Below are 14,934 nucleotides of genomic sequence, written 5' to 3'. Positions count from 1 at the left end.
GATTCCAAAAACATATAGATACCGCGCCAAACAGGCTCGTCACTTTCACTGCCTTTTGCACTAGCGGCGGACTACGTTCAATTTCATTCTGTGAGTTCCACAGCTTGACTAAATGTAGTAATTTTGCCTCACGCTTTTTTTTTTCTTTCCTTTGCTGCGCGCGGTCTCAGTTCGGCTATGTACGTTTCTTCTCAAATGGACCTATTCCCAAATGGAATTATTTTGACCTTCCAAGCAGCATGGCCGACGGGGCAGACTCTCAACCGTCTGCTACGGAAGAAACATCAGTTGATGATGGATTGAAACATACAGCCGAAGAAGGAACAATTCAAAGTTCGCAAGATGATCCTGAGCTTAATGAACTTTTAAATAGTAAGTAGCAGAAACAAATTCGTGTAGTGAGTCGCTTGTTATTGTTTTCGTACGCCGTAAAACTACAAGCTGAAGCTGAGGCTGAGCAAAGTCCAACCAAATCATTGTCAAATTATGTCTCTGGGTTAAAGAAATCACGCTGGTCAACCTCAAGAAGTCGTAGGGACAGGCTGTCCAGCTGTCCCGGGAGATATGACAAGCCATACATACTAACTGTCGTTTATCGTGCTAATGGTCTAAGGGGTAGGGGTTGGTATTGCAGTGTGATAATTTAACGGTTGGTCTCAATAATTATGTAAGTTGTAACGTGTAGTGTGATAGTAGTGGAAGTAGTTTTGGGCATCATTGGAAAGAAGAAGACTGGCGTTTAATCGCCAAGGTCTCGCGGCCCATAAGTTGTCCCATTATTTGGTCTCATGCAATTGGACTTGGAGTTTAATTTCTTCACAAATAATTTCTAATAATTTGGTGGACTTGTTTGGGAGATTTGTAAAACTGTTCAAGCTCGGTGCAAGAATGTAACGGTTTGTCTGAAGTATTATAGTGACAGTGTAGATTGATAATGTAATGGTTGGTCTGAAAGATTATAGTGGCGGTCTAGTGTCTGAAAGATTATAGTGACAGTGTAGAGTGATAATGTAATGGTTCTTTCTTTATTTGATGTTTTACGTCGTTTTCAACCACGAAGGGTTATATCGCGACGGAATGTAATGGTTGGTCAGAAAGATTATAGTGACAGTGTAGAGTGATAAAGTAATGGTTGGTCTGAAAGATTATAGTGACAGTGTAGAGTGATAACGTAATGGTTGATCTGAAAGATTCTACTTTTTTACTCACCTGAGTAATTGGAGAGTATTACTATTGGATTTGTATGTGTCGGTCTGTATACTCTAGGGATGTTCTTCACGCAAGTTGCACAAGTACACTCAAACTGTGAGAAATAGAGATCTATAATATGTTTCGCGCATCTGGGTATTTCCGAACTTGGGCAATGTTTGTTTGTTTGTTTGTTTAACGCCCAGCCGACCACGAAGGGCCATATCAGGGCTGTGCTGCTTTGACAGATAACGTGCGCCACACACAAGACAGAAGTCGCAGCACAGGCTGCATGTCTCACCCAGTCACATTATTCTGACACCGGACCAACCAGTCCTAGCACTAACCCCATAATGCCAGACGCCAGGCGGAGCAGCAGTTAGATTGCCTATTTTAAAGTCTTAGGTATGACCCGGCCGGGGTTCGAACCCACGACTTCCCGATTACGGGGCGGACGCCTTACCACTAGGCCAACCGTTTGGGCGATGTTGTTCCAGTGAGAAATACGTCCTTTTTACATTTAGTCAAGTTTTGACTAAATGTTTTAACGTAGAGGGGGGAATCGAGACGAGGGTCGTGGTGTATGTGTGTGTGTGTGTGTGTGTGTGTGTGTGTGTGTGTGTGTGTGTGTGTGTGTGTGTGTGTGTGTGTGTGTGTGTGTGTGTGTGTAGAGCGATTCAGACTAAACTACTGGACCGATCTTTATGAAATTTGACATGAGAGTTCCTGGGTATGAAATCCCCGAACGTTTTTTTTCATTTTTTTGATAAATTTCTTTGATGACGTCATATCCGGCTTTTCGTGAAAGTTGAGGCGGCACTGTCACGCCCTCATTTTTCAACCAAATTGGTTGAAATTTTGGTCAAGTAATCTTCGACGAAGCCCGGACTTCGGTATTGCATTTCAGCTTGGTGGCTTAAAAATTAATTAATGACTTTGGTCATTAAAAATCTGAAAATTGTTAAAAAAAACAAAAATTTATAAAACGATCCAAATTTACGTTCATCTTATTCTCCATCATTTTCTGATTCCAAAAACATATAAATATGTTATATTTGGATTAAAAACAAGCACTGAAAATTAAATATATATAAAAATTATTATCAAAATTAAATTGTCAAAATCAATTTAAAAACACTTTCATCTTATTCCTTGTCGGTTCCTGATTCCAAAAACATATAGATATGATATGTTTGGATTAAAAACACGCTCAGAAAGTTAAAACAAAGAGAGGTACAGAAAAGCGTGCTATCCTTCTTAGCGCAACTACTACCCCGCTCTTCTTGTCAATTTCACTGCCTTTGCCATGAGCGGTGGACTGACGATGCTACAAGTATACGGTCTTGCTGAAAAATGGCATTGCGTTCAGTTTCATTCTGTGAGTTCGACAGCTACTTGACTAAATGTTGTATTTTCGCCTTACGCGACTTGTTTTTTCTTCTTTGTGGGTTCTTGGAAATCTTTTACATAATGGAACCAACCACTGTCTCGACTCCCCGTCGAACTCCGACCACTCAGTAGTGTTCTTTGAAAGGCCGATGTTTTCTGTTTCTCTTATATATTTGTTTTTTTTTCTTTTTTCTTTCGGCATCAGACTTATCATATTAAGTAATTTTTTTATGCTCATGGTTAACCTGTTGATAGACATATGTGGCGTTAAAATCAGTGTGAACATTGTAACAATATGTGAACATTGTAAGAGTAAACTTGTCACTGGCGTGAACATGGTAACAGTGTGAACTGGACACATATGTATATGAACATTGTAACAGTGTGAACAGTGTGAACATTGTAACAGTGTGAACATTGTAACAGTGTGAACATTGTAACAGTGTGAACATTGTAACAGTGTAAACATTGTAACAGTGTGAACATTGTAATGAACATTATAACAATGTGAACATAGTAACGATGTGAACATTGTAAGAGTGTGAACATTGTAACAGGTGCCTTAAAGGACTTTGACAAGGTGAAGCTGTCTGAAGCGCAAGACATCGGTGCCAGCCCAAACGCCACCAGCGCCACAGCACCGTCCGAAGCTGGTGCTGCTGGGGGGAAACCACAGGTAGGCTTGTGTAACAGTCAAACAGTCAGATATTAGTCTGACAGTAAAATGCCACAAGCACCACAGCAACAACAGCACCGACTGAAGCTGGTGCTGCTGGGGGGAAACCACAGGTAGGCTAGTCAGATATGTCTGACAATAAAATATGTGTGACAATGAGATGTGTCTGACAGTGAAATGTGTCTGACAGTGAAATAGTCAGATATGTCTGACAATGAGATGTGTCTGACAGTGAAACTGAAATGTGTCTGACAGTGAGATGTGTATGACAATGAAATGTGTCTGACAGTGAAGTGTGCCTAACAGTGTAGTGTGTATAACAGTGAAGTGTGTATAACAGTGAAGTGTGTATAACAGTGAAGTGTGCCTAACAGTGAAGTGTGCCTAACAGTGAAGTGTGCCTAACAGTGAAGTGTGTATAACAGTGAAGTGTGTATAACAGTGAAGTGTGTATAACAGTGAAGTGTGCCTGACAGTGAAGTGTGCCTAACAGTGAAGTGTGTATAACAGTGAAGTGTGCCTAACAGTGAAGTGTGCCTAACAGTGAAGTGTGCCTAACAGTGAAGTGTGCCTAACAGTGAAGTGTGTATAACAGTGAAGTGTGCCTGACAGTGAAGTGTGTCTGACAGTGAAGTGTGTCTAACAGTGAAGTGTGTATAACAGTGAAGTGTGCCTGACAGTGAAGTGTGCCTAACAGTGAAGTGTGTATAACAGTGAAGTGTGTCTGACAGTGAAGTGTGCCTAACAGTGAAGTGTGTATAACAGTGAAGTGTGTCTGACAGTGAAGTGTGTATAACAGTGAAGTGTGTCTAACAGTGAAGTGTGTATAACAGTGAAGTGTGTATAACAGTGAAGTGTGTATAACAGTGAAGTGTGCCTGACAGTGAAGTGTGTATAACAGTGAAGTGTGCCTGACAGTGAAGTGTGCCTAACAGTGAAGTGTGTATAACAGTGAAGTGTGTCTGACAGTGAAGTGTGCCTAACAGTGAAGTGTGTATAACAGTGAAGTGTGCCTAACAGTGAAGTGTGTATAACAGTGAAGTGTGTCTGACAGTGAAGTGTGTATAACAGTGAAGTGTGCCTGACAGTGAAGTGTGCCTAACAGTGAAGTGTGTATAACAGTGAAGTGTGTCTGACAGTGAAGTGTGTATAACAGTGAAGTGTGCCTGACAGTGAAGTGTGCCTAACAGTGAAGTGTGTATAACAGTGAAGTGTGTCTGACAGTGAAGTGTGTATAACAGTGAAGTGTGCCTAACATTGAAGTGTGCCTAACAGTGAAGTGTGCCTAACAGTGAAGTGTGCCTGACAGTGAAGTGTGTATAACAGTGAAGTGTGCCTAACAGTGAAGTGTGCCTAAAAGTGAAGTGTGTCTGACAGTGAAGTGTGTATAACAGTGAAGTGTGTATAACACAGACCTGAGAACCCATACGATTTCGACGTATTTTGTACGCATGATTGTCAAGAATACGCTCAGTACGGTCAGCGGGGAAAAAATACGACGAGAAAAATTCCTAGACTACTTTTCTTCACAAGCCCATCCTGAAGCCGATCCAGTATTTTGGCACATGATTACGTCACTATATTAGCCGCCTTCGAAAAAAATATAATCGGTTCGTGTCAATCAATCAAAACAACCAGGCAAACGAAAGTACGGTATTTGGCGAAATCGGCTCCGAGAATAAACAAGTGAAACAAAGAAGAAAAGTGAAAAAGTTTGAAGAAAAATATCACACACACACAATTTGTAACCAACACACACATGTCCCGCCCAGAATAAGCTTTTTGGGGATGATTTACAACTTTTGCGCACATTTCGAGCAGACTGTCACGTTTCAATATATCACTCAAGGTGATTATGAACCGGTTAATTACTACTAATTAACTAACCACACCACGATCCACTCTCGCAGGCATACAATTAAATAGAGTCAACAAAAGTATAAGTTTCAGACGCCTGTTTATGTATAAACTCTCCACCTCCCTCGAGCCTTCACTCAAAATATGTTCCTTTTACGTTCTCAACACGTAAAAAACCAGTGTTCACTGACAAAATGCCAGTACTATGTAGAAAATTATAGTAACACGCTGAACCCGTGTAAATACAGTCGAAATGAGAATGTTCTGTTCGAAAAGCTCTAGTTCGTGCAGGTGTCACACACCCCACGTTGTCACTACTCCAATGAAATCATAGATACGAAAAGACAACGGTGGTCAACGGGGTGCGTACGACATGGTGCACTTAGCTTTATCTCTGCTGCTGCTGCTTAGCCGGTATGCTGGTTAGTCGGTTCGCTGGTTAGCCGGTCCGCTGGTTAGCCGGTTCGCTGGTTAGCCGGTCCGCTGGTTAGCCGGTCTCCTGGTTAGCCGGTCTCCTGGTTAGCGTAGCCTCAACAGTTCCCGCCAGAGTCAGCCGTGCCGATGTTACGGGAACGTAACGAACGAACGAAACGAACGAACGAAGGAAGGCTGCAAACAGAAAGCATCGGTGCACTAAACATGTCAGCTACCCCTCACCCACCACCTTAAAACATGTCATCTTTAAATATCTCATCGAGCACGTGGGCCTGCACAAAACTGACTTTTTACAACAACAAAACAGCCATTTTCCGTCCTTCTCTCCCTATCTGCAAAAACCATATACAGATTAGTATTTTAGCGTCACAAAGAGTAAATTATGCGCTAACCTGGAAAGAACAACAGAGAGTATTTCATTCCACAACACAGACTCATCAACAGCGTTAAATAATGATTTATTACCTCAAAAGCCTATGATTGTAACTCTCAATGGAAGCAAAGTCCGCCTCCTCCCTGGAACAGTCTCTGTTCGTCAACAGTGACCCAAAACGTCCAGAACCCCTTGTCGAATCCTTATGCGAAAGCCATCGCCGACGAAGGAAATGTGACGACTTGTCCTCAGCAAAATACGTGGCAGAGGAAAGGAATAACTTGTGGAAGTTCCCCTAGAGTGCCGAATATGATACTCGGTGAAAAACCATCATACTCTAGTAACTGTGTGTTAGGTCCTTCCCCTTCTGCCGCTGGGTGTCAAGTGTGTCGTCCTTGAGTCTCTGACAGACCACCTAGCCAAATACACGTGACTGACCTTGTCACCAAACCAGTCCAGCTATACACAGTTTTGCCTCCCCACGCAGGAAAAAGACACGAGAAACTCAATCCCTGAAAATCCCGTGCGCGCTGTCAGCGAAAAAAACCGTCAGCCCTATGACAGCAGAAACCTGCACTGTGAAGCTCGTGCGTTTCAAAACATCCGTGCTCGGGAGCACTGTCAGCAAAAACTCTGCTGTGTCCAATATCACGCACAGGCGCTTTCTATCATACATTGACCCAGAACAGGCACTCCACTGAGTGACGCTTTCTTGGTCTCTGTCACCCGATCGTGACACACCTCCCCTCTTCAAGACGAAACCTCGGTTTCGCTCACAGTCATGTTCTCCTCTACAGCCCGAGAGAGAAAGTCAGCTCCAACATTGTTGGCGCCCGGAATGACGCGTACCGTGAATTGGTACGGTTGGAGAATCAACGCCCAGCGCATAAGTCTGGCGTTTGCCAACCTTGCAACCTGAAGATATTGCAGAGGTTGATGGTCTGTTTCCAGACAGAAAGGTCGTCCTCAAGAACGAGCAACCCCTCGTTTCACCCCTGATGACTGCAACCTTCTCTGTCTTCTTGTCTTTGTTCTTCTGGTCTTTGTTCTTCTCCCCGTAGGCTGTCCTCTCTATGTAGGCGCGCAGCAGGTTGGCGTGGTACAGGCGTGCTTTCCCGTGCATCATGATCCTGTAGTCGTTCTGGCCCACCCTCGCTGTCACCTCAAAAGGTCCTTGCCACTGCAGTTGTAGCTTGTTGTGTTTGACAGGTAGAAGTAGCAACACCCGTTCTCCAATCTTGAAGCTGCGCGGCCGTGCCTTGCGGTCGAATCCTCGCGCATAACGCTGTGCTGCTCTTCCCAGGTTCTCTTGAGCCAATTTGCAGGTCTCTTCAATCCTGTTCCTGAGTTCTACGATGTAGGTCGCTGTCGTCTGCACCTCCTCGTCAGCTTCTTCGTCTGTCCAAGCCTGACGCAGGATAGCCATGGGACCGCGTACCTGTCTGCCGTACAACAACTCAAATGGGGAAAAGCCCAAGCTCTCCTGAGGAACCTCGCGGTATGCAAAAAGCAATGCTGGGATGTACCTGTCCCACGTGCGTGGTTTCTCCTGAGCTAGTTTCCTCAGCATGGTCTTCAAGGTGCCATTGAACCTTTCCACCAGTCCGTTGCACTGAGCATGGTAAGGAGTGGTGAAGTGCTGCTCCAGTGATAGCAGTCGTGCTGCCTCCGCCATCACTCCTCCCGTGAACTGCGTGCCTCTGTCGGTGAGTACCTCTGATGGAATTCCCAGCCGGGACCACATAGTAACCAGAGCCTCAGCTACTCGCGTGGCTTCAATCGATTTCAGAGGGATCGCCTCTGGGTATCGAGTAGCGTAGTCCACCATGGTCAAAATGTATCTGTTTCCGTCCTCAGACGCAGGCAAGATGGGCCCGATGATGTCCACTGCCACCCGACGAAAGGGTTCGTCGATGAGCGGCATCTTCTCTAAGGGGACCTTCCTCACCCTTCCTTTGGCAACCACCTTCTGGCACTTATCGCAGGACGCACAGAAACGTCGGACATCCGTGCAGATGCCTGGCCAGTAAAAGTGGCGCCAGACACGATCCGTGGTCTTCTTGGTACCAAGATGACCTCCCAGAATCGAGTCGTGTGCCGTTGCCATGACACCCTCGCGAAACTCGCGAGGCACGACAACCTGTTTGAATGTACCTTCTTGGTTGCTGAACTCACGGTAGAGCAACTTCTTGTCCCTGAGGAACTTTGACCTCCCATGCTTCCCGCTCAGCTTCACCTTCCCCGACTTCGCGTGCTCCCGAGGAGTAGCTAAGGTCGGGTCAGAATCCTGAGCCTTCGCGAGAAGCGCGGGGGTCACGTTCCCCAGGGCAGCTCGTGCAGCAGGTAGGGGTTTGAGAGGTTTGTCCTCTCGCTCCGCCTGTGCCCGCGTGAGCACTGAAATGACGTCGGGAGACCGATAAACGGGAACCTCCCTGGTGACGCCGTCCACAAACTGAACCCGGTTTCCAATGAGCAGGTCGCATGGAGGATCGTCCATGACGACGGCCACAATGGTCCCCGTGAACAACGGGGTTACGACCTTGATCACTGCCGTGTTCAAGTCGTAAGCGTGAGATGCCTCGGCCATTCTCACCCTGATGCTGTCTCCTGTGTAGGCCATAGCTGGAACTAGACTCGCCCGAACCACTATCATGTCTGCCCCTGTGTCCCGCAGACCTTCGCCCTTCACTCCGTTAACGTAGACGTTGCAGTGGGGCTGGAAATGTTTCCTGGAGCACGGAACGCAGAGTTGTGGGATGGTGCATGAGCTCGTGACGTCCCTGAACTCCTCACTGCCAACGAAGTGAACGCCCTTCTGGTCAGCCTGTCTCTTGTGGCAGTCCTTCTTCACGTGGCCCCGCTTGTTGCAGTAGTAACACTGGATGTCAGTTCTGGAACTCGATCCCTTGTGTCCCTGATCGTCCTTCCCGTCCTTGGGTCCTGAAGAACCCGAATTTCCCGTTTTTCCTGGCCGTGAGCCTGAAGATTTGCCGGAGATCGCCTGGGCGTCCTCGTGCACTCTGATCCAGTCGGCTGCCTCCTGAGTAGTCTTAGGCTGGTGCTCCTGCACGAAGGTCACCACCTCAGGTCGCAGGCTGGACATCAGTTGTTCCATGACAATGAGGTCGGCAAGGTCGTTGACGGTCCAGTCCTTTTCGGCCATCTCCACCCAGCGCCGCAGGTAGAGATTAAGGCGTGCCACAAACTGATGACTCAGCTCGCCGCTCAGTCTCTTGCTGTTACGCAGACGTCGTCTGTAGGCTTCCGCAGTCAGGTTGAAGCGCTGGAGTAACGCCTTCTTAAGTGCCTGATAGTCTCTCGCCTCGTCGTCCTCCAAAGCGTTGTAGAGCTGCAATGCGCGTCCCTTCAAGCAGGTGCTAAGGCGGCTAGCCCACGTGGCCTCTTCCCACTTCTGGTCAGATGCAATGCGCTCAAACCGGCGTAAAAAGTCGTCGAGCTCGTCCTTGTCATCGTCGAACGTCGGCAGTCTCGTACGGTCGGCAACAAACGTCGGCGCGCTAGCCTGAGTAAGCGTACCCTTCTCGGCCTGTAGCCTAGCTAGCTCTAGCTGGTGATCGCGTTCGGCCTGTTTGTCCTGTCTGTCACGTTCGGCCTGTCGTTCTCTTTCTTGTCTGTCAAGTTCGTCTTTCTTTTCTTGTCTGTCTCGTTCGGCCTGTCGTTCTCTTTCTTGTCTGTCAAGTTCGTCTTTCTCTTTCTTGTCCTGTCTGTCACGTTCGTCTTTCCTTTCCTGTCTGTCTCGTTCTGCCTGTCGTTCGGCCTGTCGTTCTCTTTCTTGTCTGTCAAGTTCGTCCTTCTTGTCCTGTCTGTCACGTTCTTCTTTTCTTGTCAGTCGCTCAAATTCTTCCTTCCGTTCTACTTCTAAGCGTTTTAGAACGCTTCGGGCTCTAACGCGTGCGTCTCGCTCAGTCGGTTGCTCACTACCAGGAGTCTCGAAAGTTATTCTCCTCGTCGGAGATCCCCCTGTGGCCATGGTTAGTTTTAGCAAAGCTTTATTACCAAAGTAAGTCTAACGCAGCTATAGCTAGAACACGCGGTGATGAAAGCGATGGATACAAAAATCCAGTAACCAGAAAATGCAGAAGAAAAATCCAAACGGTGTAGAACAAATCGCGTAGCCTACTTTATGGCTGCTTTTTGCGGTGAAACAAAGTGTTTCCCACAGCCGTGGCCTACTTTATCGGCTGCTTTTTGCGGTGAAACAGAGTGTCTCCCACAGCCTTGGTTAGGACAGAAGTCCTCGGACCCTTCCCCCCCAAAATTCCAACAAAGTCAAAATATGGAGAAAAATCCAAGTAAAACAAGACAGTAGAAATATAACCTGTTACAGAATGCGAAACAACAATGTAGAGAAAACTGAGTAAAACGAACAACAAATCCGTTAACCCCGCTCAGCTCTCTGCAACGGAAAACTCTGAACGTACAACAACAAAGATTCACAAACAAAGGAAAGGGAAGTAATCACAGTTAGCGCATACAATAACTCACAAATTACAATTTACATTTCCTGCAAGATGTGAATCGCTTAAGGTGTGGTATATGATCAAAACTATACAAAAAAGGGTAGCACCAAGCAGAAAATAAGTCGAGCACTGACGAGATTATCTGCTCTTAGTTATCCTTAATTGGTGGGTCTTTATCAGTCAGAAATTAACTGAGTAAATCCCGGCTTGGCCCCCACGTGTCACGTTTCAATATATCACTCAAGGTGATTATGAACCGGTTAATTACTACTAATTAACTAACCACACCACGATCCACTCTCGCAGGCATACAATTAAATAGAGTCAACAAAAGTATAAGTTTCAGACGCCTGTTTATGTATAAACTCTCCACCTCCCTCGAGCCTTCACTCAAAATATGTTCCTTTTACGTTCTCAACACGTAAAAAACCAGTGTTCACTGACAAAATGCCAGTACTATGTAGAAAATTATAGTAACACGCTGAACCCGTGTAAATACAGTCGAAATGAGAATGTTCTGTTCGAAAAGCTCTAGTTCGTGCAGGTGTCACACACCCCACGTTGTCACTACTCCAATGAAATCATAGATACGAAAAGACAACGGTGGTCAACGGGGTGCGTACGACATGGTGCACTTAGCTTTATCTCTGCTGCTGCTGCTTAGCCGGTATGCTGGTTAGTCGGTTCGCTGGTTAGCCGGTCCGCTGGTTAGCCGGTTCGCTGGTTAGCCGGTCCGCTGGTTAGCCGGTCTCCTGGTTAGCCGGTCTCCTGGTTAGCGTAGCCTCAACAGTTCCCGCCAGAGTCAGCCGTGCCGATGTTACGGGAACGTAACGAACGAACGAAACGAACGAACGAAGGAAGGCTGCAAACAGAAAGCATCGGTGCACTAAACATGTCAGCTACCCCTCACCCACCACCTTAAAACATGTCATCTTTAAATATCTCATCGAGCACGTGGGCCTGCACAAAACTGACTTTTTACAACAACAAAACAGCCATTTTCCGTCCTTCTCTCCCTATCTGCAAAAACCATATACAGATTAGTATTTTAGCGTCACAAAGAGTAAATTATGCGCTAACCTGGAAAGAACAACAGAGAGTATTTCATTCCACAACACAGACTCATCAACAGCGTTAAATAATGATTTATTACCTCAAAAGCCTATGATTGTAACTCTCAATGGAAGCAAAGTCCGCCTCCTCCCTGGAACAGTCTCTGTTCGTCAACAGTGACCCAAAACGTCCAGAACCCCTTGTCGAATCCTTATGCGAAAGCCATCGCCGACGAAGGAAATGTGACGACTTGTCCTCAGCAAAATACGTGGCAGAGGAAAGGAATAACTTGTGGAAGTTCCCCTAGAGTGCCGAATATGATACTCGGTGAAAAACCATCATACTCTAGTAACTGTGTGTTAGGTCCTTCCCCTTCTGCCGCTGGGTGTCAAGTGTGTCGTCCTTGAGTCTCTGACAGACCACCTAGCCAAATACACGTGACTGACCTTGTCACCAAACCAGTCCAGCTATACACAGTTTTGCCTCCCCACGCAGGAAAAAGACACGAGAAACTCAATCCCTGAAAATCCCGTGTGCGCTGTCAGCGAAAAAAACCGTCAGCCCTATGACAGCAGAAACCTGCACTGTGAAGCTCGTGCGTTTCAAAACATCCGTGCTCGGGAGCACTGTCAGCAAAAACTCTGCTGTGTCCAATATCACGCACAGGCGCTTTCTATCATACATTGACCCAGAACAGGCACTCCACTGAGTGACGCTTTCTTGGTCTCTGTCACCCGATCGTGACACAGACGAAAACACAACATGGCGGCTCTCGCTCCTCCAACTATCGCGAGACACAAAAAAACTAAATCTCGCGCGCGCGAGATCCTGATACATCAGGTGTTTCTCTGTACGCTTGTCACGACGACTTGTTGACAAATGAAGATTCGCGAAAGAAAGAGAAAAGCGCCGAGCCTTGAGTAGAGAGCTAATAAAGTACCGCTAATCGAGCGAAATGAAAATCCGCGGTGACTTCCATTAGGTGAAGGCTATTCAAGTTTAGGTAACGTTTTAGCCGCATCTTTTTATAAGCCGCAATGAGATTTTTTTTTTTAAAGTCGCGGCTTGTAGTCAGTCAAATACGGTACAGTTTGTGTCAGTAAAAATTGAAACAAGTCGCGTAAGGCGAAAATACAACATTTAGTCAAGTAGCTGTCGAACTCACAGAATGAAACTGAACGCAACGCAGCAAGACCGTATACTCGTAGCATCGTCACTCCACCGCCCGTGGCAAAGGCAGTGCCAGTGGAATTGACAAGAAGAGCGGGGTATTCGTTGCGCTGAGAAGGATAGCACGCTTTTCTGTACCTCTCTTCGTTTTAACTTTCTGAGCGTGTGTTTGATCCAAACATATCATATCTATATGTTTTTGGAATCAGGAACCGACAAGGAATAAGATGAAAGTGTTTTTAAATTGATTTCGAAAAAAAAAATTTGATAATAATTTTTATATATTTAATTTTCAGAGCTTGTTGTTAATCCAAATATAACATATTTATATGTTTTTGGAATCAGCAAATGATGGAGAATAAGATGAACGTAAATTTGGATCGTTTTATAAAAAAAATATTTTTTTTACAATTTTCAGATTTTTAATGACCAAAGTCATTAATTAATTTTTAAGCCACCAAGCTGAAATGCAATACCGAAGTCCGGGCTTCGTCGAAGATTACTTGACCAAAATTTCAACCAATTTGGTTGAAAAATGAGGGTGTGACAGTGCCGCCTCAACTTTCACGAACAGCCGGATATGACGTCATCAAAGACATATATAAAAAAAATGAAAAAAACGTCTGAGGATATCATACCCAGGAACTCTCATGTCAAATTTCATAAAGATCGGTCCAGTAGTTTAGTCTGAATCGCTCTAAACACACACACAGACAGACACACACACACCATCACCACGACCCTCGTCTCGATTCCCCCCTCTACGTTAAAACATTGACTTAATGTAAAAAGCATTTGTTTTAAATGTATAGCTAAACTTAATTAACGGTGTGACGGACGCGCATGGGGCATGTCTTAATCATGGTTGTGTGGAGTACGCTCATTTTTTTGAAAATACACCAAGTTTGTTTGAGAATACTCAAAGTGCAAAACAGGGGTTCCCAGGTCTGATAACAGTGAAGTGTGTCTAACAGTGAAGTGTGTCTAACAGTGAAGTGTGTCTAACAGTGAAGTGTGCCTAACAGTGTAGTGTGTATAACAGTGTAGTGTGTATAACAGTGAAGTGTGTATAACAGTGAAGTGTGTATAACAGTGTAGTGTGTATAACAGTGAAGTGTGTATAACAGTGAAGTGTGAAAAACAGTGAAGTGTGTATAACAGTGAAGTGTGTATAACAGTGAAGTGTGCCTAACAGTGTAGTGTGCCTAACAGTGAAGTGTGTATAACAGTGAAGTGTGCCTAACAGTGAAGTGTGTATAACAGTGAAGTGTGTATTTTGTGCAGGGGGAGGAGACAGACCCAATGTCTGCAGACTTCTCTGAGGTGTTCTCGGAACAGTTTGCGTCTCAGTTTGAAGAAACCATGGCGGCACTAATGTCCCAGAATCCTCAGGTGATGCAGCAGTTTGAGAAACTGTCAGAAGCTGCAGAAAGTGCAGGTAGGATGGCTGACTGGTATGTTCTATAGAGATTACACAATGTTCTATTTAAAACTGTCAGAAAGTGCAGGTAGGATGGCTGACTGGTATGTTCTATAGAGATTACACAATGTTCTATTTTAAACTGTCAGAAAGTGTAGGTAGGATGGCTGACTGGTATGTTCTATAGAGATTACACAATGTTCTATTTAAAACTGTCAGAAAGTGCAGGTAGGATGGCTGACTGGTATGTTCTATAGAAATTACACAATGTTCTATTTAAAACTGTTAGAAAGTGCAGGTAGGGTGGCTGACTGGTAGTTTGTATACACCACATATTGGGTTAACACATGTAGCTAATGTTTTGTTTTTTTTTTTTTGTTTTGTTGCCAAGCACATCATTGTGGGGCTTTTAATCAATAACATGCATCCGTCTACAATTTATCATCATTCATCCATCAACATTTATAATAGATATGTTTGGCAAGTATACACAACACACAGCATTAGGACATAACAGACAGACGGACATATAACATACCGTTCTCCTGCAAGTAAGGCCGGAGCTTAACATAGCATGCAGATTACAATACTTGACATTATGGACGTATTACCTGCTTAATAATAATACAGTCAGTTAATAATACCGTCAAACAAAGACAAAAAAAGAAAAGAAACAAACAAAAATCAAAGCCAATTAAAACACATATCATCACATCTCTGCACAACCTAGCGTACTACCTAACCAACTCTTCATATGGGGACCATAATTCTACAAATTTGGTAATGTTACCAGATTTGAAACTGGAATATTTTTCTATTTCAAATCTGTATTTCAAATTTCTTAGAAATATTTCTAACAGTGGCCTTGTCTCTTGTAACTTACTCTCATAAA

General features: G+C 44.8%; 1 protein-coding gene across 1 annotated transcript in view; it reads left to right on the top strand.

Annotated features, from left to right (window-relative positions):
- Window positions 1-222: 222 nt before the first annotated feature.
- LOC138974316 (peroxisomal biogenesis factor 19-like) overlaps window positions 223-14,934 on the top strand; it is a 33,526-nt gene continuing 18,814 nt past the window's right edge. The window contains exons 1-3 of the mRNA XM_070347025.1: window positions 223-372; window positions 3,135-3,253; window positions 13,907-14,060. Of these exons, the coding sequence (XP_070203126.1) occupies window positions 240-372; window positions 3,135-3,253; window positions 13,907-14,060 (406 nt within the window). The 5' untranslated portion in view covers window positions 223-239. The remainder of the gene's footprint in view (window positions 373-3,134; window positions 3,254-13,906; window positions 14,061-14,934) is intronic.

This window comes from Littorina saxatilis, linkage group LG8 (assembly GCF_037325665.1).
Source record: "Littorina saxatilis isolate snail1 linkage group LG8, US_GU_Lsax_2.0, whole genome shotgun sequence".
Lineage (NCBI taxonomy): Eukaryota > Metazoa > Mollusca > Gastropoda > Littorinimorpha > Littorinidae > Littorina > Littorina saxatilis.
This window is presented reverse-complemented; position numbering and strand designations above follow the sequence as displayed.